Below are 23,740 nucleotides of genomic sequence, written 5' to 3'. Positions count from 1 at the left end.
TTACTGTACTTGTGAGAACATTGTTTTTCCCTTGCATCATAAAATGGAGGTTAATCCTAACCCCAGCCGTAAAATACTTAACCTCAAACCTTACCCTAGCCTTAAACCATTTACTTTGAATCTACAACCACGTCTGAATCCTTATAGAAATGAGTTTAATGACGAAAACCAAGCAGATAATCGCACACTTTTAACTGCACTTGTGAGGACATTTCATTGTTTTATTTTCATTCTCAGGATGCCAACCCCAATGTTGCACGTCTAACTTCAAAACTAACCTATTCATAGTTCTTACCATACAGGTTTTACAATAACACCTAGTGTTAGCCCTAAACTAAAATGTTCATGTGATGAATACCAGGCACACACAATGATTGTACATAACACAAGGATATGTTTCAGTTACAACACACACAAAGGTGCCAAGAGGTACAATGAACACTTTTATTGTCTTTTTGGTAAAGCATCCAGTTACACAGCATTTAATCTCTCTTTCAATCTCTCTCTCACTCTCTCTCTTACACACACACACACCCACACACAAACACACACACACACACACAGCGCTTCTAACACACCACTACTGCTCAGCTGGCATTTCTACCAGTAACATTATTTAGTCTAACAAAAAGATTCCCTGAAAATTTACAAAACACACTTATTCATAAAAAAACAGTCAACTCTTTAATGGTGTCAAGCGCATTACAGTTAGACACATTAAACACACATACAACTTTAAAAACTGTCTTCCTCTGCTGTCTTTCACTTCATTTGCTCAATCAGCCAGTTTCTAAGAGGCTCTCGGTTCCTCTGAAACCAGCGCACATTTTTCTGCATGTTGTCCAGGGCAACCTGAGTAGCTCTCAGCTGAGATGCCTGCTCTTTGATGGACTCAAAGAACAACTGCACCTGAGAATCAAACACACATTTACAGAAACACAAAACCACATAAGTGAAAGACAACAATTAGAATTTCTGTTCGACTACAAATGCAGCTGCGAAACAGATTACGTTTCTCAGACACAGCCATCACCCTATTACCATCACTATCACTAATATAGGCAATGCCAGCCAAAACACCAATAGCATGTTGAAATATTGGTAATTTCTAAACTGCCTTATATATTACTTAAAGATATAAGAGGGCATTTACTTCAGTGAGTTCCTCTGGAGATGAAAACTGGCCCGTGGTGCCAATGATGATGTTTCGAATGCAAGATGAGCCCAACTGGAACCTGCAAAGCAGAAGGACAACAGCGAGGACAGTCACAGATTGATAATCTGCTGTCATAATTGTAGAGTCAACTACCCATTTTGTTGCTTGTGGTATAATCAGGTCATCACTAAATCGAAAACCTGTTCCACTTGTTATTAAATGGCATGGACGCCATTAAAAAGGCAGGTCTTACTGGTTTACACAGTGCTTTTGCATCCAGCTCACACCAGCTCCATGAGTACAAAACACTTTTACAGAGGCTATATATTGGGTAGGATATTATTGTTATGTTTTACAAGAGTAAGGAAAACTGCATTTTCATAGCATTTCATAGTTCACATGGGTTGACTTATTTTACTTATTTTGTCATTCACATTATCTCCATTGTGATGCACTTACTTTTGAACCAGTGTGTCCCAGTTCTTTTTGACAAAGTTCCAGGCAAGGTGATGTCCCCGCGGGTTCCTGGCCACCATCATTATGAGACTGGAGAGGTCCTGGGATCGAATCACCTTCCCTTCAAGACCTAAGTCCAGCAGTCTGCAGCATAAACACAAAATATAACCTGAAGACAACAGCAGATGAAGTGCTCATGTGGGTTGCAGTATCATGGTATCCAGGAAGGTGCTCTTTGGTCAGGAAGTGTAGTGCATCTTGAAAAAAACAAAATCCAAGGCAACTCTTCTCTGGCGCAAAAGTTAAAACGCCTTTATTAAATGGCTAGTTCATGATGAACATTAAAATCACCAACATGTTTCGGCCATGCTCACTGGCCTTCACTGGCCTGAAGAGTTGCCTTGGATTTTGTTTTTTCCAAGATACAAAATATAACCTGCTGTATTAATGCTACATTATCTGCCATCACTTTAAGAGCCTTCACTGACAGTTATTTAGCACATTTGGAACATAGAGAAAACGTTGGCTGCAGTACAGTGACACAATACCCAATATTTGCCACATGGTGGCAGCATTAACTCTGTGTAAAATGTAAGCGGGAGCTGATGTACCTGTGTAGTTTGTCTGTGTCTTTGCTGCAGGTCAAAGCAAACAGGATTTTGCTTTTTTGTGCCGCAGACATGGAGATGTTATATGCGCGTAAGAGTGAAGCCCAGCCATGGTCATCCTGAGCTCCGACTGAAAACACCGTCTCCACCACGTCAGTTGGCAAGCTAGAGGTGCACACAAGCAGAGACATGCACATTAAGACATGACAAAATATCAAATTGTATGGTCCAGCCAAGCTCAGGGAATAGCATGCTGTTTATGTGTTTGTTGACTGATCGTGATGTGTGTTTAAATATAATTTAGACGGACGTACTTGAGTGTGCCATTGGACTGAAGCCAGTCTTTGAAGCTCTGACGTGCCCTCTCCAGACAGGGAGGGTCATCCAGGTGACAAGCCAGTGACAGGAGCTCTGACCTCAGCCGTCGCTCCGACACAGAGCCGCTGTCACTCCACGTCTGCTGGTCAATGACCGCACGGAAGAATCGCAGGATGTACGTCTGCACACAGAGAAACGTCATCTCACATGAACTTAACTGCATGTCATACCGACATTGGCATCATCATCATACTAAATGAGCACTCTTGTCTTCTTACCCCCAGATTAGTGGTTATGTCAAATTCATTCCTTTTCTCAACCATCTGATAAAAGGCCTCCAGATAGCCCAGTCCTTGGAGGAGAGGCACAGTGTGTGTCTCCAGTTGCAGGTAACCAATCAGGTCCAAGGCTTTATTGAGCGGCAGATGACCTGCCCTTTAGAGACATACAAGAATATCTAAAAGGTTAGGTGCTATTTCAGGTGGGATTAATTATTAATTAATTAAAGCTGCTTTGTGTAACTACAGAAAAAAACTACCACTGCCTGTCTTCTTGTCTCACAGAAACACACAGAGATGCTTACGTGACCAATTGAAATGCGTTGTGTATCAAGTGAGTCCTGTCTTTGTAGCTCAGAGTAGTGTGGTTTTCCCTCAGTAGTTTTACCATCTCATCCCAACCACCGTCCTCGTAATGAACCACATAATAGCCCGTCATGTCAGTGTTTACTTTCACCCAGCTGACGTCCTCTCCAATATGTATGCTGTCTACATTAGACATAAAAAGAGGATGATAAACAATATAATGGCAAAGCAAAGGTGAAGATATGCATGAATTATACTTGACACAGTCTCTCTTCCCTGTTACCTGTTTGTGTTGTCATCAGGTGTCTGTGGATAGTGCTGGAAGCATCTGTCTTGTATGTCAGAGGGATATGCCAAAGGAAACTATACAAGAAAAGAGAGCATAATTTACAAAAAAAACCTCAAGTAACTTCAAATTAAAGGTAATAGTGGGTGTGTGTATGCAAAAGCAAAAGACAGAGTTCTGTTTTTTTCATTTGCTTAAACATATTTATCCATTCAGAAGTTAAACAGTTCACACACAGGCCTGAACTGAAAGTGGCTGGCCAAAATGGCACATTTTGTTCGCACAAAACATTAAAAACATGCAAACAAGCAAATATTTCCATCAAACAAAAGAACTTAATAGTAAAACAAAAAAATGCACAGGTGTATGCTCACCCCTGTTGCAGTGTGGACCAGAGAGGGTCAGAGGGCATCACTGTCCTCAGGAACCTGTCCTGTCTCAGCAGCAGATGGGGCCCTTTCCTTCTCACAGTTACCAGTGGAATACCTTTTTGCAGAGTCCAAGTGTTCATCATGGCTGTCAGATCCAGGTGTTCCCCTGCATACAGGTACTGTAGGAGAAAACACATGCAACCACACCACATCATGAAGTCAGAAAAAAATCTTAACACAATGTAAAATGTATGCAGTAAGAGGAAATGCATGACAAGAGGTCAGTTAGTGGATGTTTATATGTTTACTCACTGCATTCTTGGCGGCCTGGCCACTACTGTAACAGTGTTTTCCAGAGATGAAGTCCTCCTCAGAGCATGTCTGGAATACAACACAAACATTTTGCAAATCACATGTACCTTACATCACAAAGGCAGCTGTTCAATTAAATTCCTATTCAGTACAGATCAACTAACTTTGAGAGACTTTAACTTGCTTGAGATTGGTAATCCATCACAATGGGCACCACGTCTGCTTTAATTTTTGTCAGTGTTTTGTTATTGATGCATGGCAGGGCAGTGTATTCTTTTGAAATCACTTACAATTGAATTACTGACCAAAGATAACATAACTTTGATGTCAATAAAAGCAGACATGATGTTCATTTTGATTAATTACCTACTTTATGGAACCTTCAAGTCTCAGCAAATTGATTTATGCAAACTGATTTATCCAAAATTAAATAAATGGTAAGCTATGACTGTTTGGATTTAAAAAACAAAATCTAAAACACTACAGTATGCATTATGAAATGCTTAGCATAAATGGAATAAATACCAGATTTCTAATATATGGACTAAAACTTAAAGACATAAAATAATTATTAATTGATGCCACAGTGAATTTAAAATTGAATGTAATTTGTGTTTGTACATTGGCTAGGCTGTCCCACAGGTCCTGATTGTGTGCATTTCTGTAGCTGTATTTGCGGAGGTATCGTACTATCCCCTGCTGGAACACATCATCTGTCAGAAAGTGTCGCAGCATGTGCAGAACACATGCTCCCTGGTGGGAGAGAAAGAAAAGCTTTATTCAGTCAGTGAGCCATGACAAGTTTTGCTGCAGGTTGGTTTCAAAGCAGTTTTAACAGTGTTAGTCATAAAAGTGAAAAAGATATATTTTCCGTTACAATATTGTTATAGAGATCCATAGTTATGCAGTCACCAGTGTGTTTAGAGGCTGTTTTCCAATAATTTCAAACATGACCAGGCCAATCAGAAGAGGGTAACATAACTACCTTTTTTTTAAATTGACTATATTTGTTTTACATATCTCTGATTATGTAGGTAATACATTTCCACAGATAACATACTCATAATGAATTTCCATTTATAGTTAAGTAACCACTTGTGACTTATGCACAACATGTGTATGAGACTGAAAGCATACTTTATCGTAGGAGATTGTGTCAAACATCTGTTTGATCTGAGTGGGGTTCTCTGCTGGGTTGGATATTGGCCGAGAGGAGTTCAGTGAATCGTAACTGACTGCTGCAAAGCAGGTGTGCAGTAGATATTCCTCCTGCAGGATTGTGCACAGAACGGAATCAGAACAGTACTCTCTCCAAGGCTTCATATTAATATATGACTATCAATCAATGATGTTGATTCTCAGATTAAACAGAACACACACCACTTTGAGGTCAGGGTAGGTGGCCTCCACTGAAATGTACTCCATGTATCTAGCAAAGCCTTCATTCAGCCAGATGTCGTTCCACCACTCCATGGTTACCAAGTTACCAAACCACTGCAGGTAAGACACATATTGAATTTTAGCATTCTGCATTTACTATCTATGTAATGATTTTATAAATGAGCATCTGAGCTATTGAAACCAAACACACACTTAGACTCCTGCAGATAAAAAGTGACACTCACCTGATGGGCAAGCTCATGGCCAATCACCATAGTTACCCAGAGTTCATCAGAAATGGAGGATGTGAGGGGATCAAAGAGAAGGCTGGTCTCTCTATAAGTGGTCAGACCCCAGTTCTCCATCGCACCAGATTCAAAGTCTGGGATGGCTATCAGATCTGAGAGAGGGAAAATACAGGTCAGAGGACAGAATGTGACGGGGTAAAGAGGGGGAAATACCAGACAATATAAAGTAGTTACAGGAAAACGAACAAACCCTGTTTAGGTAGAGGATAGTGGATGTTGAAATACTCTTCGTAGAAGTCCAGCATTTTGACAGCAACCTCCAGGGCATAGTGGGTTTGCAGCCACTTCTCAGGGGCGGCATAAATGGACACCTACAGACACACAACAGTGCATGAAAAAACAACATGTCCTTGACACACACATACACACACACACACACACACACATTCAAATATTGCCATCGAGAAAACACTAACCTGCACCCCAGATGATGTTGTTGCACTGACAGATTTGAAGTCACAGATGACAAAAGCGAAAAGGTACGTGCTCATCTTGACACTTGTGTCAAACTGGTCCTCAAGCAGGCCGTCGTTTACTTCAACCGTCTTGACCTGATGTACACAAAAGGTTAATTGTAGCCATTTTTCACACACATCTAAATATGTGTGATAACTAGCATACATGCCGCACTCACTATAGGCATGTTGGACAGAGAAATGTACTCTGGCCTCCTCCTGATCCGTACAGAGAAGTTGGCTTTGAAGCTCGGCTCATCAAAACAGGGGAACGCCATCCGAGCACTCGTGGGCTCAAAGTGAGTTGAAGCTAAAGTTCTGAAAAGAGACGTCAGCAGATACTTTTTGTTTTGTAAAGAAATTAGAAATGTAGTTGGAACCACCCTGTGTGTTTAAGATATTTTACCAAGCTTAAAGTGAAACAGTCTATCCGGTCTAACCTGGTCTCTCCGGTGCTGGTTCTGTAGGTGCTCTTATAGAAGCCATAGAAACTGTCTGCAAGTTCTGCCCCAAACTCAATGTACAGAAAATACTTTTGCCCACTGCTGAGCACCCTTGGAGAGAAGATGCCAATCTGCTCATGAGAGGGATTATGAAGAACTGGAAGAACCTGGAACAGAAGAGATGGAAAGAAGTTGGTCCCACTGTTGACACTGACCAATTTTCTAATCTGTAATAATAACTGCTTAACATTATACAACTACCCGATCAGATAGATGAGCAAAGTTCTCATCCAATATCGTGGCTTGGGAAATCTGCAAATTTTTGCTGTGTAACACAACCCAGTTTGTATTGTTCTGGACGTCAATCTGGATCTGCACTGAGCCGGTGAAACTGAGACTTGTGAGGTTTGGGTGCAGGAGGAGACGGTAGTGCAGAGGAATGATGTACCTGAGATAAAGGAACACTTATTAAATCAATGAATTGAAGACAGGGGACGGCAATTTTCTTGTTAATTTCCTGAATGTTTAAAAACAACTGTGAAGGGCACCTTGGCAGGCGAAGACGACTCCAAGGAAAAGACAGATTGTCAGAACCCAAAGGAGACTGTTCTCCTGGGGGGTGAGGAGGGCTTGATGCCTGTTGTGACCTCTCGGTGGGCTGAGAACTCACCAGAGACACATGGAACAGAGACAGCACTAACAGCCTGAACAAGCCCATTGTAGAGGAAATGTCCTTCAACCACTGATTAAAAGTAAAACAAAGCCAACCGTGTGTCAGGCTGGCAGCTAGTATTGGAATTGGTCACATCTGAAACATGAGGAGCGATGAAGGACCACCTGATGTGAGTGCTGAATGCCTGCCGGGATGATCTGTTTAGATGTCACGCAACCATAACATGGCTAGATCAAAAATGCCAGGACCTTAAACCTGAAAGACAAGAAAGCAGAATTAAGAACACAAGACATGCATCTCTAAATGGAACATTTACATAGATATGTACTGGGAATGCAAGGATGTTGCAAGGATGCTCACGTTTGAATAGATGTATTCTCCTAACGGACATCACTACTGCCAAAAAGATGCTGGCTCTACGCTTGAAACCTCCTCATGCAGTTACAAACCTCAGTGGATTAACACATACATTGCTGTAATTAATACGGAGTCATAAGTGGCGAAAGTGCTATGGCAGACAAAATCAAGGAGTTGCTGTACACTTAAGCTGACCTTTGACCTTTTGGATACAAAATGCCATCACTTTATCATTATTTCCTATCAGATATTTGTATGATGTTTTGTCATAATTAGCATAATAATTCTTGAGTTATGGGTAAAAACACAAGGTCACAGCGCCCTTGATGTTTGACCCCCAAATTCTAATAAGTTCATCGTTGAGTCCACAGAGACGTTTGCTTTGAAGAAATTCCCTCAAGGCCTTTTTGAGATATCGTGGACACGAATATTGGATGGACACATGGATGTACAAACCAAAAACGTAAAGCTTCTGGCTACAGCTATCATCGGCATGGAGGCATAAAAAAGAAGTTTAAAAATGATTTGATGGCACTAAACACCAGCCCCTCTCCAAACAGGACATGCTTTGTCACATGACAACTGCCTACATGACCATTAATGAGGAACTCTCTTTGTTATTTTATTTTCTTAGTCACTGTGTATGATGTTTATTTAGATATAGTATGAGTACTTGTCATTGTTAAAGTACTGTCATTATTTGTTATATACATTATTTGTTTTACTGTTATTACATATTTGTTCTACATTATGTTGTGTGGGCTTCAGGAAGTGTAGTTGCTACCTTGGTAGTGGCTAATGGAGATCCAAATAACTAACAAAAGTAATACCACTGTTCTCTCTATGTTGTAGTAGAGTCTTATCCAAAATGTTCACATTTATTTTTGCCTCACCACTGATGTCTTCCTTCCTCTTGCCAGGTTTATGGTTGTGGTAATACTTTCAAAGGTCACTATATTCACTATGAAACCTGGACGTAACATTTACTACCACTGTTAAATTGTTATCCTACAAATAATTATTCTGCCACAAACCTATGAAGCTACAGCTTGCAGTGTAACAAACCTGTTTCTACATACAGGGTAAAGTGTTCATGTTTGGACATTGCAGGCATCCCATACTATTGTGCTCACAATTCTGTCGAGTGGTCAGTTCAATGTGGAACACGGAGCTTTAGTTTCAGGCCCCAACAACAACACACATCAGGCTGAAGGAGACTCAAACACGTGACAAACAGCCCACATGATTTTCCATATGGACAAAGCAGGATGAGGACACAGCTATAACTGTGAGGTGACAACAGCTGCAGAAGCATAACTGCAGTTCAAATCAGGCTGCACAGGCTGTAGTTGTGCTGTAACATACTGATAATGATCAATTATAATAGTTACAACTGACTCCTTGTAACTGAATGTGAAAGATGAAGTTATAGTTAATAAATGAATGCTCATCCTGCTATAGAGGTCATGTTTTAACAGAAATCAAATAGAAATTGTCAAAAAGGTTTACCTCGGTCATTTTAGCTTCATCATCCTTCCCTCCTGTTCCTGCTGTTTAGTTTCACTTTCTCTTTTCAGCTCCCGCCCACTGCTGAAGCATAAAGTATTACTGTGTGTGTGTGTGTGTGTGTGTGTGTGTGTGTGTGTGTGTGTGTGTGTGTGTACACGCAGGTGTACCCTACAACAGTACTGTCTACTGTTCTAGGTGTGTTGATATGATCAGTTTCTTACCTCAGAGCTAACAGCCATGTGCAGGTGTTCTCCAGTTATTCAAATGACTCCTCAGTTTTTGTCCTCTTTATAAATGCAAATAAAGTTCACACGCACACACACAGACAATATGTATGTGAGAGCTAAGAGCTAATACTGTCTCCCTACCTTTCTCTCTCTCTGCTTGTGTGCGTTTGGGGTTGTTTGTTTGTATGTGTGTGGTGTGGAGGGGCTGTGGGGGGGCTCATTGTTAGTATAAGGTCACAACAATGTGACATGTCAATCTCCCATAATGCAATGCTCCTGGCAAAGCCAAACAGCATGCCCCCATTCCACATGCTCACAAATACACAAAGTGCACAAACACACACACACACACACACACATACACACACACACACACAGTCGAGGCACTGAAGCTACTCCAACAAAGCAGACATGACTGAGCCAACCAGGGGACTATTTTACCTGCCTATCATCTATTTATGGACAGGTAAGAGCTTTAAATTTAGAATGTATGATTACCATAGGATTTATATTTATTTATTATATTTATATATTTATTTACAGTCAGAAATGAATCAATAGGCAAGAAAACTTAATATTTGATGCATGACTGCTGTATTTAAGTTTAATCAGTGGCTGTTGGAAGTCATGTGAATATAAAACTATTTATATTTTTATAGCCTAAAATTAAAAATTAGCCCCAAAGAGCTTGGAAATCTATAGAACATATAATAACCTCTATCCTATAGCAGCCAACAGAGAGGAGCACTGACTCCTCATGGATTTAAAACATCCAGATCAGAGGGATTAAACAAATGACTGACAGATTTGGAGTATTATCTGACAGTAATGTTAAATGCATGTAGGATTCAATTATTAAGTGTTACACACTAATATGTAACAGTGATATTTCAATGCCCATGTTTGAAATTTTGTCCTTATAAGCAGCAGCAAACATGCCATTTTTAAACAAAAAGCCTCATATCTACATCTATTATATACATTTTCTGTGCAACATTGCATTATTTCTTCTGTTGGATCGAGCTCTCTCTGCATCTTAATTTCTGTCTTCATGTTGACCTCCATCATCCTTCAGGAGGGGTGGAGGGTGATGTGCTGGCATCTCTGGCCCCTCCGGTCCACCTGTCAGGGGAGAGGCTGGGCTTGACCCTGCTGGTCTGTATGGTGAGTGACTTCAGGAGAGGACACCTAGAGGTCAGCTGGAGGTCAGCATCAGAAGGCCACGTGTCCAGATCGCCATACAGCATCGCTGTAAACAGGAAGCATCGTGGCAGCAGCGCAGTGGCGATCATCACGGTGGCGACCGGTGACTGGCCATCGTACAGCTGCTCTGTGAGTCACAGACGACGCCACAAAGTCACCAGGAGACACCACATCAGCTCATCAGGAGGTAGGACTTCAGCTGATCATAAATTTGGTTTCTGAACATTCTACTCAAAAATATGTTATGTTTTATTGTAGACTTTTATTGTATTTTCTGTCATTTCAGATCATAAAGACGAGATCTGTGATGAATATGAACAAACAGACGGTGCGTTGTAACTATTTGCAGACAATAAAAATAAAATCCCTCTCTGATTTATAAATGTTCCTTATGTTGGTCTGTGTGGTTTGGTCCCCAGATGTTGCTGTGTGGACAAACACAGTGGTTGTCCTGGTTATGAGGCTGCTGCTCATAAAGATTATCGTCTTCAACACTTTAATGACCACTTATGCTGTTATTAAGTGGTGAGTCTATGAGTCTGTGTGGCATCAGTGAGAAAATACCCAGGTTTTTGCTTCATGGTGTAGTACAACAGTGTGATGTTTTATCTAACATAAAATATATTGTATTTCATGCTGTCTATCCTCTCAGATGGCTGGAAATGGAGAGCTTGTGATGCACCGTGACCTTGAAAAGAAAACTAACCCAGAGATGGGAACTCTTTCTTGTCTGAAGTCTGCAAAGTGAGGATTTCTGCACTGCAAGAAGTTGAGTGTCCTTGAGGTTGGCTTTATGATAATGGTTTTACACTGATCTTAAGACTGGAATCTCATGCATTAAATGGGAAATTATCCACTGTCTTGATCATGGGAGCAGCAGGTTTCAAATGCTTGTCGCGCCTTTTCTCATTGACATCCCAGGTGTTGCCGACTGTGGCAGTTGAAAGCAGATTGTGTTTGTGAGGTCAAACCCAGTATCTGATCAAAACCAAACCTCAGACAGATGGGTTATTGCACATATCGTTACACGTGTGTGTGTGTGTGTGTGTGTGTGTGTGTGTTTGGAAGATATGTGTGTATTCTGACTCTAATCTTTAATCTTGAATTGCATGTTTTATTAAAATAAGTGTGGCGAAAACTTGGTTCAAGTTACAAATAATCATAATTTTACATTTTTACTTTCTTGCTTTTTTATATTCCTGTTAAATGTGACATGAATAAACGGGAAGTAAGCGTGGACTGTTTTGACTTTATTGTTTTTTTTTTTTTAAATAAAACACTTGCACAGTTTTTTCCTCCATGTTCTTTTTTTTTTTGAGCGCCTTGAGTAACACACTGACATAGCAACGGAGCACCACTAAGTGGCAGTACAATCACATCTGACATTTTTTTAAATTATTATCCAACAGCAAGAATATGGAGCTTAACTTCCTCTACAGGACACTACGTTCATAAATAAGTTAAGTATTTCAACACTGACCAGTCACTCTTCACCAAACTGACACTCACACATGATGTAAGGGATCACATTAACAAAAACTGAGATAAAGCTGATATGGCCAACTAAAAGGGGCATAATTATACACAATGTTACATCTGAAAAAGGCTCATAGTCTTGAGGGTTGACATGTCTCACACACTGCTGAAGCATATGTCTCAGCAGACAGCGTGGTAGGGTTTGCAGTGTTTTGTTTACACCCCAGTATCTTACACGTATCCCAGTAATGAACAGCTCGTCAACTCTGGCAGTAGGAGTAAAACAGTCTACAGTAGCAACTTTAAAAACAGGAGAGAGTGTGAGGAGGAGGAGGAGGAGGAGGAGGGTGCTGGTTTGGTGGTGAGTTATGATCTCCTTTGTACATTAAAACAATACATTATCTGTCTTAGGCTCAAATTAACACAACAAAGAATACAGAGAGCAACATACATGAGCCGGTATCGTCACAGCCTCTTGGCAAAAAGGTGGGAATACCTCTGACGTGATTCCCAAGGTGTGTTCACACCAAACACGAAGCAATTTTTTTGCGCAACATGATTTCATACTAGTTGATCCTTAAACTGTAACAGATGCCACTATGCATCCACACAAACTGAAATGTTTCAACTTGAGCAAAAAATGTGCATAAAATCACTAATCATGAAAGCCATAGGTGGATTATAACACAATGGGGCCCTTGGGCTGGATGCGTAAAAAGCCCACCCACCCCCATAAAAAAAATAAAAAGGACAGGGGTTGGAGAAAAGTGAGCAAAGCCATAGGACTACATGGTAAGTTCTGAAAATATGTATTTGTTACTTGATTACAGCAATCAGTTGTGTTTTTCTAAGACCTAAGTCAGCACCAATCTAAATGTTAGCGGCCTTCCCCAGTTAGTTAGCACAGCTGTTAGCATAGCTGGCACTCCAGTGGCTGTGTTTCCGCAAGTAATCTCAGGCACAAATTCACTTTGCGTTTGTTCTGAACACAACTTTAGAGGAAATAAAACAAATCCTAGCTTGTCAACAACTGTTAAAAAAAAAGAACTGACACACACACTCGCACATATTTGAAATCAGGATTGAGGAAAAACAACAAATTCATACAGCAACAAAACAGTGCTGATGGCATTTGCTGTGACAATATTAATAATACATTCAAAAGAGAACAACTCACATTGACTGACTTAAAATGAGACGCTGAGTCAAATCAGCTACTGGAAGAATGATGCATTTTAACACAAATGGCAGCTCCTTGTATTCAACAGACTTTTACTTTAAAAGAATTAAAAAAAAACAAATTGTAGATGATCCCCAAAACTTGAGCCATTGGAGATTTTGGTGGAGAACAGTAAGTGAGAGGAAGAAACACTGATGTGGATTTGTTGGAAAAAAAAACAAAAAAAAACCAACTAAATAAAGTGCTTCTGTTCAAACAAACATCCTCTGTCTGAGGTATTAAAGAAAAATCACATCAAATGACACAAAAAAACAAACTCTACGCCATTACACTGTGCACTGAAGACAAGCTATTTACAGTTTGGAGTGTATATCCACACACTCTATTTACCCACACAGGTACATTTGTGTCATTGTCAAATGTCTTATCCAAAGATGAAGACAGATTGTGAAAGCCATCATCACATCTCCTGTGTTATTCCCCAGAGGGCTGATTCTGCCAGGTCAGATGCAGTTAGTGTTGCCAGTATCTCCTGTGCCAAAAACGCTTGTTCCCAGTAACTATCCAACCTGCTGTTCCCTCTCTACATGAGAGAAATCAGTGCTCAGTATCAGTGCTCAGCAAAAAAACTCCACAAACTCTCTCTCTAGTGCACACACACACACAAGCCTCCCAGTCCCGCTCTCACATCAACGCCATGCTCAGAGCACATAACAGGAGCACAATCAGCCGTTTGATAGGCTGACAATCAGAGTGTGAGGTGGAGATGGCAGAGCTACGGGGGTAGATCCTCCATCTATCTCTGTGTGGGTGGAGACTCTCCATGTCTTTTTGGGCGCTGTACGCTGCCACTGTGAAGTTAGCATCCCCGGTGGTCAGGAGATCAAACACACATGAGTGGAAGTAAATGTCTTGCACCTCCAGCTGCTCCCTACAGCGGTCCTTCGCCCCCTCCACACTGAAAACCTGTGTGACACCGTAGGGGGATGCTTGTGTCTGTGAGGAGTAGCTGGGCCGTCGCAGCTGCTGCAGCTGTAGGCCAAGCGCGGGAGGGGAGAGGGGCAGGGGAAGGTGCCCCGCCTGGTCGATGCGTTCTCCTCCGGGGCAACCATTCAGACAGAGCTGCAGGTCCTGGGTGGCATCGTAGGCCTGAGCCAGCTCTTCCGGGATCCGCACTGCCAGGGTCAGGTAGCGGCCCAGCTGGCGAACAATTACAGTTACACCAATGTAGCCAGCGTGCAGCTCCACATGGCGCCCCGGGCTGCGCTCAGAGATCCACAGAGCCCGGACCTTCCCAGTTGCACCTTCTGCACCAGAGGAAATGTGGATGGGGTCTCCGCTGCTCACGGTTCCATCATCAAAGGCAGCAGGGAGGTTGTCTGTGACGGCCTGGTAGACCCTCTGGTCGGTACAACCCTCATAGGGCTTGAAGATGATTGTGATCTACAGAGAGGGAGAGAGTTTGGTAACATCAGGAAAGTTCAAGACATTTAAGTTTAAGTTCAAAGAAAAACAATGACTATTATACAGTTCACAGTCACAAAGTCAACTCACGAGATACAAAACAAACACAATTTTCATCAAGCAGATGAGTAGAGCTGAAACAATGAGTCAATATACTGCAGAGCCGCAACAATTAGTTGATTAATCGATTCATTAATTAAGAGAAACAGTCGAGGGTTTGAACAAAACACAAAATGAACCACTGCCACAAATTTTTGCATGTAAACTATTGATAAAAAATGTATGCAGTGTTTTTATGAATTGATACAGTAAAACATAATATTGTGATACTTAAGTGTATTGATATTTTCCTACACCCACATCAATTAATGGAGAAAAAATGACCGGATAAATTGAAATTGAAAATGATCAATGGTTGCAGGCCTGGAGATCAGGTAAATGGTCTTTCTCTCGCTCACACACACACACACACACTCACACAAACATACACATACAAATATTAACATTCACCCATTACACAGGTTGCTGACTCTCATCACGCTACATTTGAAAATGACTAAATGACTTTTTAACAAGTTGTAATTTGACACAGCTATGCAAACATGCTGACACACGCACACACGCACACACACACACACACACACACACACACACACACACACAAAAACACACAGGGCTCAGTGGTGAGTGGAAGCAGTGGTGGATACAGGGTGTGGTGTGAGCATTACGGTTAGCACTAGCATCATAGTTCCGGTGAATGGCTGCTTTGTTCACATGACAGCCGTGAGGAATGAGGCCTGGCAGGCCATTAAGCCTGGAGGACTGTTAATGTGCGTGTGGGAGTGTGTGCGTGTGAGAGTGAGAGAGAGAGTGTGTCCCTAATAATCGTGACTAATAACTTGCCCCACCTCTGACACAAGGTCAAACCTTCAGCTCCACGGTGTAGCAACACCACTATTTGCTTAATGTGTGTGTGTTTCTGTCAGCGTGTGCATGACTAAGTGTATGCATGGGTGTGTATGTGTTTTAATAATTAAAGCTATCGACTAAGCTAGAGAGGGCAGATCATCGGGGAAATATCAACAAAGCTTCTTTAACACCACAAAGATCACCTTGTGTGGCTCGCCATCCATTTGGTGCTGCGTGTTTGTGAGTGTGTCTTTTTGTCATAAAAGGGATAAGGACCCTTAACACACACAGTGCCTCAAGCTGAGTGCAAGGAGTGCCACTTATGAGACACACACACAAGTACTTGCAAACACATGCAAGTAAACAGTGGGTCCTTTCACACGTCTCACTCCATGTTATTAGAGGTCAGACTACACGCAGCCATTAACCAAGTTAGGTTTCCAGCACTGCTACAGTCACAAGAGATAGTCACAAGATCAGGCTGCTTGTCTGAGACTCACAGGTGTGAGTCTACGGGAGCGAGAGACACACAAAACGACATAGAAAGAGGCAGAGAAGTAGAGCAACTTCGAGGTCATTACAGAACATGCTTCTCTCACACACACACACATACACACACACAAATAAATTGGATTACACCAGCTGCTCTCACTTAAGGAACTCTTCCAGCCTTAACAGCAACAAATTAGACCCCAAAAGCCCATTTCCAGTGGCGGGGAAGATACTTAGATCCTTTACTTAAGTAAAAGTACCAGTAAAAGACCTGCATTGAAAATGTTACTTAAGTAACATATTAGTAGCATATAAGAATAGCAAGGAAAATGTATTAATGTATTAAAAATTAAAGTACTTAAAAAGGACTTAAACGACTCTCAGAATAGTTACCAGTTCCTATTCAAATCAATCGACTAATCGATTCATCTGCACTCTGTCCAAAAATCTGAATTTGTAATGTAACTAGTAACTCAAGTTATCAAATAACTGTAATCAAGTACTCAAGTAAAGTAAAAGTACCTGAAATGTGTCCTTAAGTACAGTATTTGATTAAATGTTAGTTACACCACTGCTCATTTCCCTCTGCTTCCCCTTTTATGAAAATTCTCTTCTCACCTTATTGGTTGCCGTGGCACTGGAGCCAGGTACCACCGGAACATTAGTGACCTGCACCGACAGATAGTCATTATCGATGAGAGGCCACGCCCCCTCCACCTTGCAAGTCTGGAAGCTGTCCTTAAACGTCCTCAGGTGTGGGTCCCCGAACAGCCCGCAAAACAGGTAGACAGGGTGAGAGTGGCCGTGGCCGTGAGTGTGGGAGTGCGTGTGTGCATGCGCGTGGGGGTGCGTGTGGGCGTGTTGGGTGCGACTGTGGTAGTTGCAGGGCTCATGCTGGACCTCGGGGCGCGTGGGGGACGTGGGCCCATCTCTGGAGCAATTCCTCTGGCTCATGAGATCGGAGATGCCCAACACGGCTGAATGGAAGACCAGGTTCCCCCGGCAGGACTTGGCTGTCCTCTGGGTGCAGGCCGAGTATGCGCGTAAAGCCTTGCAAAACTCAGTGTGAAAGCCATCCACCGCCGGCGTCAGGTGGGAGGTCAGGGAGACGAAGTCAGTGGTGCACTTCTGGATACGGCACTGAGGGGTGGCCACCTGGCACTGACCTTGAGAGAGATGCAGAAATATTGTTAGCAAAGTGATATCATTAAAAGAAGAGTTACAGTGACCAGCTCAAACAGCCTTAGAGATTATCACACATCTGTAAATGTGGGTTTGTGCTACACTGAGAGCTGAATTTAACTGGAGGCAAGATGTGCACACAGAACTGAGGTCACTTTGAAGTTAAATCCATAATGATACCAGTCAGTTACAATCCAACCTAATAAAACTGGACAAAGAACCACCTGCTGGTTAAAGTCTTGATTAATCAGTAGTGCCGCTTTGTGAGTTTAACACACCTGAAGGGTAATAAACCAAAGAGCAGCCAGATAGGAAAGATAAAATACTTCTTTCCCACAAGGAGTGAGATAATGCAGGGAGCACATAACACATACAGTGTTAAAGAGCAAGACAACACAAGGTTCTCTATGTAGACTAACACACCACCATTTTTGCTATGACTGTGTCAGAAAAGATTAAACTCTGTGGTCATTTTTAAAGGTTTTGTATTTGTGATCCAGTGTAACTTTAGCAGAGAAAATACACAAACCAAACTGTACCTTTATCGGCAGAGGTGTGTAGGCAAGTCACATGACTTGGACTTGAGCCAGACTGGAGTCACAAATTTGATGACTTAAGAGTCAACTCCACAAAATCAAAACAAGACTTGCAACTTAAGTTGGACTTTCACACACAGACTGTAACAATAATGGACGTGGCTACTGTGACGTCACCCACTGGTTTATGGACTTCTGTTCTGAAGCCATGAGTCTGGCATTATGGCCGTCGCCATCTTGTTTTTTTGGAACCAGAAGGGACCATATCTGGGCAAGAGGCCGGCACTGTGGAGGAGCGAGGAGTGGATCTGACTGAGAAGCAGAGTACACTATCGGCAGACAGCCTGTCACTTGACGCAGCCAATGCTTAATTATGCGTAAGTTTTAACCTTAATAAAGTATAAATGGGTGAGTTATCGAAATATTCACCCCCTTTACAGCTGTCGTGAAGGGGATATTAGCTATAGAGACCAAAACCTTTTTTTGTACCAGGCTGTAAACATGTTATTTCTGCTGTAAAGTTGGCCATTTTAACACGGGGGTTAATGGGGATTTACTGGTTTCTGGAGCCAGCCTCAAGTGGACATTAGAAGAACTGCAGTTTTTGGTACTTAATGTTGGCTTCATTTTTCATTGCTTACACACCAATGACTCGTGACTTTACTTGGACTTGAGCCTTTTGACTTGAAAACACTTGATACCTTCGAATGAGTCCAAAGATTACGAAGTATGTGATTTAAAAAGTGTGCCACGAAAGAATTAATTTCCCTTCATGTTTTGAATCAGCTAATTTTTTTGCTATTCATTCCCCGCAAGTCATCACTTAATTCCTCAGATCCACTTTGTTTGAACCAATCTGACAGCATCCAATCAAGTCACAGGAGAGAACCATGAAGAACCTATGTTATGTTACAGAGCGCCAGTTGGAAAACATCAAAGATAATTCATTCATGTACAAAAACTGTGTAGTGGTCAACAAAAAATGAACTGCAGTATGCAAAATGTGCGTGTTGAAAATTATAGATGGAGATGCAACAACTTCCAATTTTGTACGACATTTGAGGTTGCACGAAGAACTGTAAGTCTAATATTAACATAGTTAGCGAGCTAATGCTGAGCTAATATTAGCTTAACAGCTAGAGAACTTTTTAACAAATTTTCTTTAACAAATAAATATAAATTTTAAAAAGCAGTCATGATTTTTGTAAATTTAATGTATAATTACTCTGTTTATAAATGTCATTACATTTGGTGGAGAGCACACTGTGACTTGTTCAGGACTCGAAACTCTAAGTGTAAGACCTGGGACTTGCCCGTCTTGACTTGGGACTTGAGAGGAAAGATTTGACTTACTTGGGACTTAAAATATAAAAGTAATGCACACCATGAATTATGATGAGGTGATCACTGGCAGTAGACTCTATAGTAGAAAACAAGTGTCACACACTTCAAGAAGGCCCAAAGGCTGACATGTCATCAAAATAAAAGACACGCACATGGAGCCAGAGTGTGTGACGCTTACTTGAGACTTGTAAAAGAACGACTTGCTCCCACCGCTGTTCATTACATATAACTTTTATACTTACTGTCACTTTAATGTTTGTTTACAGCCATGAGCAAGCTGAAATAAGGAAATGCATCCAAAAGACTGATCATTCTGTCCCTGTATACCCGTCAGGAACAAATTTCTTGGTCGGAAATTGTCCCTGATGTTTTATCAGTTGCTATATTTCTGAATGTAACAAGGGTCAAACCAGCCTTTTATATCATAGATCATCAGAGAGAGAGAGAGAGAGAGAGAGGGAGTTAGAGCCAGAGAGAGATTAGAGACCAGACCTAATGCATCAGTCACAGCGTGCTCCTATTAGATTAGACCAGAGAGGCTCTGCAGTGTATGGGCAGCTGCACACACACACACACACACACACACACACACACACACACATGCACACAAACAGCTATCTCAGAAAGAATGCTTCTGTTAAACGCACACAGTCAGTGATCATCAGATGGTGGTATGATCTCCTAATGGCCAAGCAGAGAGCAGGGAGACCGTGGTGTGCACTGAAATCAGCAGATTCCCTTAATGTCACACCATCACTTCACAACCACTGACACACACAAGCAAACAGCACATTCCAGCTCTTCTTTGCACATTTATTTGATTTTGGGGCATGACGGAGTCGGGCACCACCATTTGGGGGCAGTAGTGCTCTGAGTTTTAGTAAACCAAGGTGCAGGTACGGACCCCCACTCACACCACGCTTCAGAATCTCTCTCCTGCCTGTTAAATACTGACACCAACCCACAGACACACACACACACATACACACACACACACACACACACACACACACACACACACACATACACAGGCTGCCTTCCGTGCCAACCACCACTGTACAGACGGTCTGAGTACTGAGGACACATTGTGTCTTTGACTGGCGCACCAACAGCCTCCCTCTTTCCCTCCTATCTGCCCTGCAGTACCTAAATACCCAATCTAATCAGAGTGGGTTTATTCTCTTTCGGAGGGGTATCAGAATCATGAGCTGCTCTAAAAACACACAAAAGCACTCATTCACTGACATTTTCCCAGCAGGGTGACGTAAAAGAGAAGAGAGACGACGCTGTAACTGAAGGACTCGGGTTCAAACCACTGACTTTTATAAAAGGTTAAAACCTCTCTGATGACAAGCATCTGCTGAAGTTTCACGCCCCTGCTGCAAAGAAAGTGGATTTTCATGTGCTAATTAACAATATTAAAGCACAATTTTCCATATTCTTGCTCCTCAAGGCTTCCAGTGATCTCCCTCTTTGTGAAGCTGTCCTCCTAAGCGTCCTTTCTAAGCACGCGCAGCTGTACTTTCAAAAGAAAATCCAATCTATGCATATAAATAAGCAATTTGTGGTACGTCGAGTCGATGTGATGAATACTGAATTGACTTGAAAATATAGTTAAGAAGAGAATAAAGAACTCCTCGTGTAAGGAGCTGAAGCCGTTCAACACGTCCAGAGCTTGGTTTGTTTCATCCCCTGGGGTGAGTATCTAATATAGACACAATAAAACAACCAGCAATGCCCACAGCACTCCTTCCATGTCCTACCACAATATTAACCACTCTTTTTCACTCCCAACCCCCCTCCCAGGTCTCATCTCGTCTTTTCTCTCAAGCCTCATCTGTTGTTAGATTTTTTTTTCCAGCTCAAATCATTTCCCTCCATCAGCACTCCTCTGATATTATATTCTGTTTTCAGCCCTCAGCCCTCTCAGTCTGATTCCCTGGCCGGCCTCTTTCCCCCGCATCCTGAGGCACCCTCTCCACCATCAGACAGAGGTCAAAAGATCCCCCAGCTGAATCTCTCCGGCTCAGTTTAGCGATTCTTTGTCTCCCCATCCAACAGCCTCCAACTTCTCTGATCTCCGGAGATCAGAAAAGGATCTACTGGGATCATCTCTCAGCCGAGGGAATGGCTTGTGAAGTGCTTATTGATCACCTTGTTGTGTGCACTCTCTCTCACACACACACACACACACACACACACACACACACACACACACACACACACTGAGCTCAAATCACACAAACAGCTCCTCCAAGCTTAGAGATACAAAGCTTTACAGGAGCTCACTACAGCGTGCACTCCTTCTCTCTCTCGACCAGACACTCAGGAGTGCGAGCAACAACTCAGACATTCCTGCCTCAACGTCTAAACAGACACACGAGGCTGACGGCCGAGGCGACAAAGAAATATGTCTAAATGCCTTCAAATGTACAAGTTATAATAAACAAAACAACAACACACTAAAATAATACACATTCTTTCCAGGTGACGCACGTGTAGCAGAAGGTGCCAAGAGGGTCTTTAATGTGAAGTGGGTCTTTCTGTTCCCACCAGGCTGCGTGCAGAGGCGGTTTTGTCCCGCTGCCTGAGCTGTGTTAAACTAATTACTGGAGGTGTGACTGCTCAACAGACAGCCGCCACAACAGCCGACCCCCTGCACACACAGCAACACACACAGACTCTGCCCCCCAAAAAAGCTGGTTCCTGGAAAGAGGACATTATACAGCTTTTTGCAGCATATGAATAATGCATCTGTGATGATGAATTTAAAACCAACAAGCAATGTTAGAAGATCATGACCTCCGCAGAGAAGGGATCATGCTATGTTTCAGTCTTGTTAACCTTTGGCTTTCAGTGAACAGACTTTTCTTTTGTTTAATTCTTTAGTTTTCCTCTTCTGTCCAGCATGCGGCACAGACTGTGAGGTTTAAGTTTTTAAGCATTTGGTGATTATTACAGGATGAACAAGCACAAATTCTGACACACTGATGTTCAGAGAAGCTTTTTCCTTTACATTGTGCAACTTTAATCACTTTAATACTATCTATTAGGATTCATTTTACTAATTTGCACCATGCAACTGAGCATTAACTGTGCTCCCCAATATGTTTAGTCAGATTTACAACACAGGACAGCCCTGATCTTAACTTTTCATGATCAGATTTACACTCGGATAGACTGTTTCAGGATTGCTCTGAGTAAAGGAGAGATAGTCACCCTCTCTTCCCTTCTCTTCCCCTCCTCCACGAGCTATTAAGGGGCAGACAGGAGAATGACGGCCCAGGAGAGAGGAGGAGAAACTCGATCCGTGCTCAGACTGCTGCACTGCCGCTGGAGAGAGAGCCATTGTCAGGCAACACTGCGCCCTACACAAGGATCGGCCACGCAATGATTACAAACAATTAATAACTAATAATTAACTATCTGATCGCGATGAACTGCAAATGACTGAAAATAAATGTTGTCACTGTGGTTGTAGTTTGTGCAGCGCGCAGCAATTAGTGCGAAATTGGATAACAAAGTGCGTGAAATCACAGATTAGTTGGGAGCGTGACCGAGAGGCACACTAGTTGTTGCAGTGTTGGAGTGTAGTTAGTTACCTATGTGAGCACCGCAGCAGAGAGCGATGATCAGCAGCAGCAGTGGCCGGAAGCGGCGCACCAGAGACGGGGAGGCGAGGCGCTCAGCCCCGCGGCAACAGCATCCGGCTCTGCCCATCCCCGTCCATGCAGGGCCAGGAGGGGAGAGTGGACAGACCTCCAGAGGGCGAGGAGGGGTGGTGTCCAGGCCTTCTCACTTCTTCTTTTTCTTCTTCTTCTTCTTCCTCTTCTTCCTCACTCTTCTCTCCTTCCTCTCCTCCTCGGGTGCGCAGGGGCATTAAAACACAGCTGCTCCGCGGAATGCAGGGCGGAGGGGGGTTGAAAGGCAAAGAGAGGAGGAAAACAAAGTGCAAGGAGAAGTCACTCCAACGACACTTTTACTTTCCCCCCTGTATAAATCCACACCCCCCACGTGATTTTAAGTGCGCTCCCTCCGCGGTTGGACTTTCGCCTTGATTGTGATCACTCTGTGCTCTCCGCTCTCGTCCCCAAACACGCACAATCACATCTCTCCTTTCCCCACCAGGCCGGGGTTTCTCCTCCACTCCTCCCCTTTCACTTTCTCCTCCTCCTCCTCTGCTCCTCCAACAAATCAATAGAGAATCAACCAAACCCTGCTGGCGGAAAACCCGCCTCCCACAACCCTCTCTCTCTCCCTCTCTCCCAGTCCACAAAATAATGAAGAGGTCGGAGATAAAAGTTGTAAAACGCTGGTAAGATGCCATTAAATCACTGTGTATACCGAGGAGAATAATGGGTTTCCGATGTAGTGCTGCCAAGGTAATTTATTTGGCAGAGTGAAAGCTGATCAAAACAAACCACAGCTTCCTAGAGATCACCAGATTTCTGAGTGCTCCTTTTTTTCTTTCCTATTCAGTAATAATTGTAGGCCTACCAATAATAATAATA

General features: G+C 42.5%; 3 protein-coding genes across 6 annotated transcripts; 1 reads left to right on the top strand and 2 right to left on the bottom strand.

Moving 5' to 3' along the window:
- Positions 1-430: 430 nt before the first annotated feature.
- Positions 431-9,293, bottom strand: erap2 (endoplasmic reticulum aminopeptidase 2). Of its 4 annotated transcripts, none has more exons than XM_078170763.1 (22): positions 9,217-9,293; positions 7,515-7,605; positions 7,226-7,419; positions 6,939-7,125; positions 6,675-6,844; positions 6,414-6,552; positions 6,196-6,330; positions 5,970-6,090; positions 5,717-5,871; positions 5,472-5,585; positions 5,229-5,360; positions 4,713-4,844; positions 4,092-4,160; positions 3,783-3,958; positions 3,406-3,485; positions 3,122-3,305; positions 2,817-2,973; positions 2,535-2,719; positions 2,224-2,385; positions 1,616-1,756; positions 1,154-1,235; positions 431-909 (listed from the first exon to the last, which is right to left on the bottom strand). In XM_078170763.1, exons 3-22 carry the CDS (start codon positions 7,393-7,395, stop codon positions 763-765), a joined length of 2,838 nt encoding a protein of 945 aa, XP_078026889.1. In that variant the 5' UTR covers positions 7,396-7,419; positions 7,515-7,605; positions 9,217-9,293; the 3' UTR covers positions 431-762. The 4 variants fall into 4 exon arrangements, with proteins under 4 accessions (XP_078026889.1, XP_078026890.1, XP_033475128.2 ...); XM_078170764.1 differs by lacking the exon at positions 9,217-9,293 and adding an exon at positions 7,711-7,796; XM_033619237.2 differs by having other exon boundaries at positions 7,226-7,605.
- Positions 9,294-9,810: 517 nt separating this feature from the next.
- On the top strand, positions 9,811-11,757 carry LOC144464279 (uncharacterized). The gene is made up of 5 exons (XM_078170761.1): positions 9,811-9,909; positions 10,519-10,833; positions 10,933-10,974; positions 11,066-11,171; positions 11,299-11,757. Coding segments are annotated over exons 1-5 (519 nt in total). The 5' UTR covers positions 9,811-9,854; the 3' UTR covers positions 11,300-11,757.
- A 124-nt stretch (positions 11,758-11,881) lies between these two features.
- On the bottom strand, positions 11,882-23,380 carry rgmb (repulsive guidance molecule BMP co-receptor b). Its single transcript, XM_033620388.2, has 3 exons — positions 22,832-23,380; positions 16,786-17,333; positions 11,882-14,745 (listed from the first exon to the last, which is right to left on the bottom strand). Exons 1-3 carry the CDS (start codon positions 22,947-22,949, stop codon positions 13,987-13,989), a joined length of 1,425 nt encoding a protein of 474 aa, XP_033476279.1. The 5' UTR covers positions 22,950-23,380; the 3' UTR covers positions 11,882-13,986.
- Between the last annotated feature and the right edge of the window lie 360 nt (positions 23,381-23,740).

Source organism: Epinephelus lanceolatus, chromosome 9, assembly GCF_041903045.1.
Source record: "Epinephelus lanceolatus isolate andai-2023 chromosome 9, ASM4190304v1, whole genome shotgun sequence".
NCBI lineage: Eukaryota > Metazoa > Chordata > Actinopteri > Perciformes > Serranidae > Epinephelus > Epinephelus lanceolatus.
Note: the sequence above shows the minus strand (reverse complement) of the source record. Positions and strands in the feature narration are given on the sequence as shown.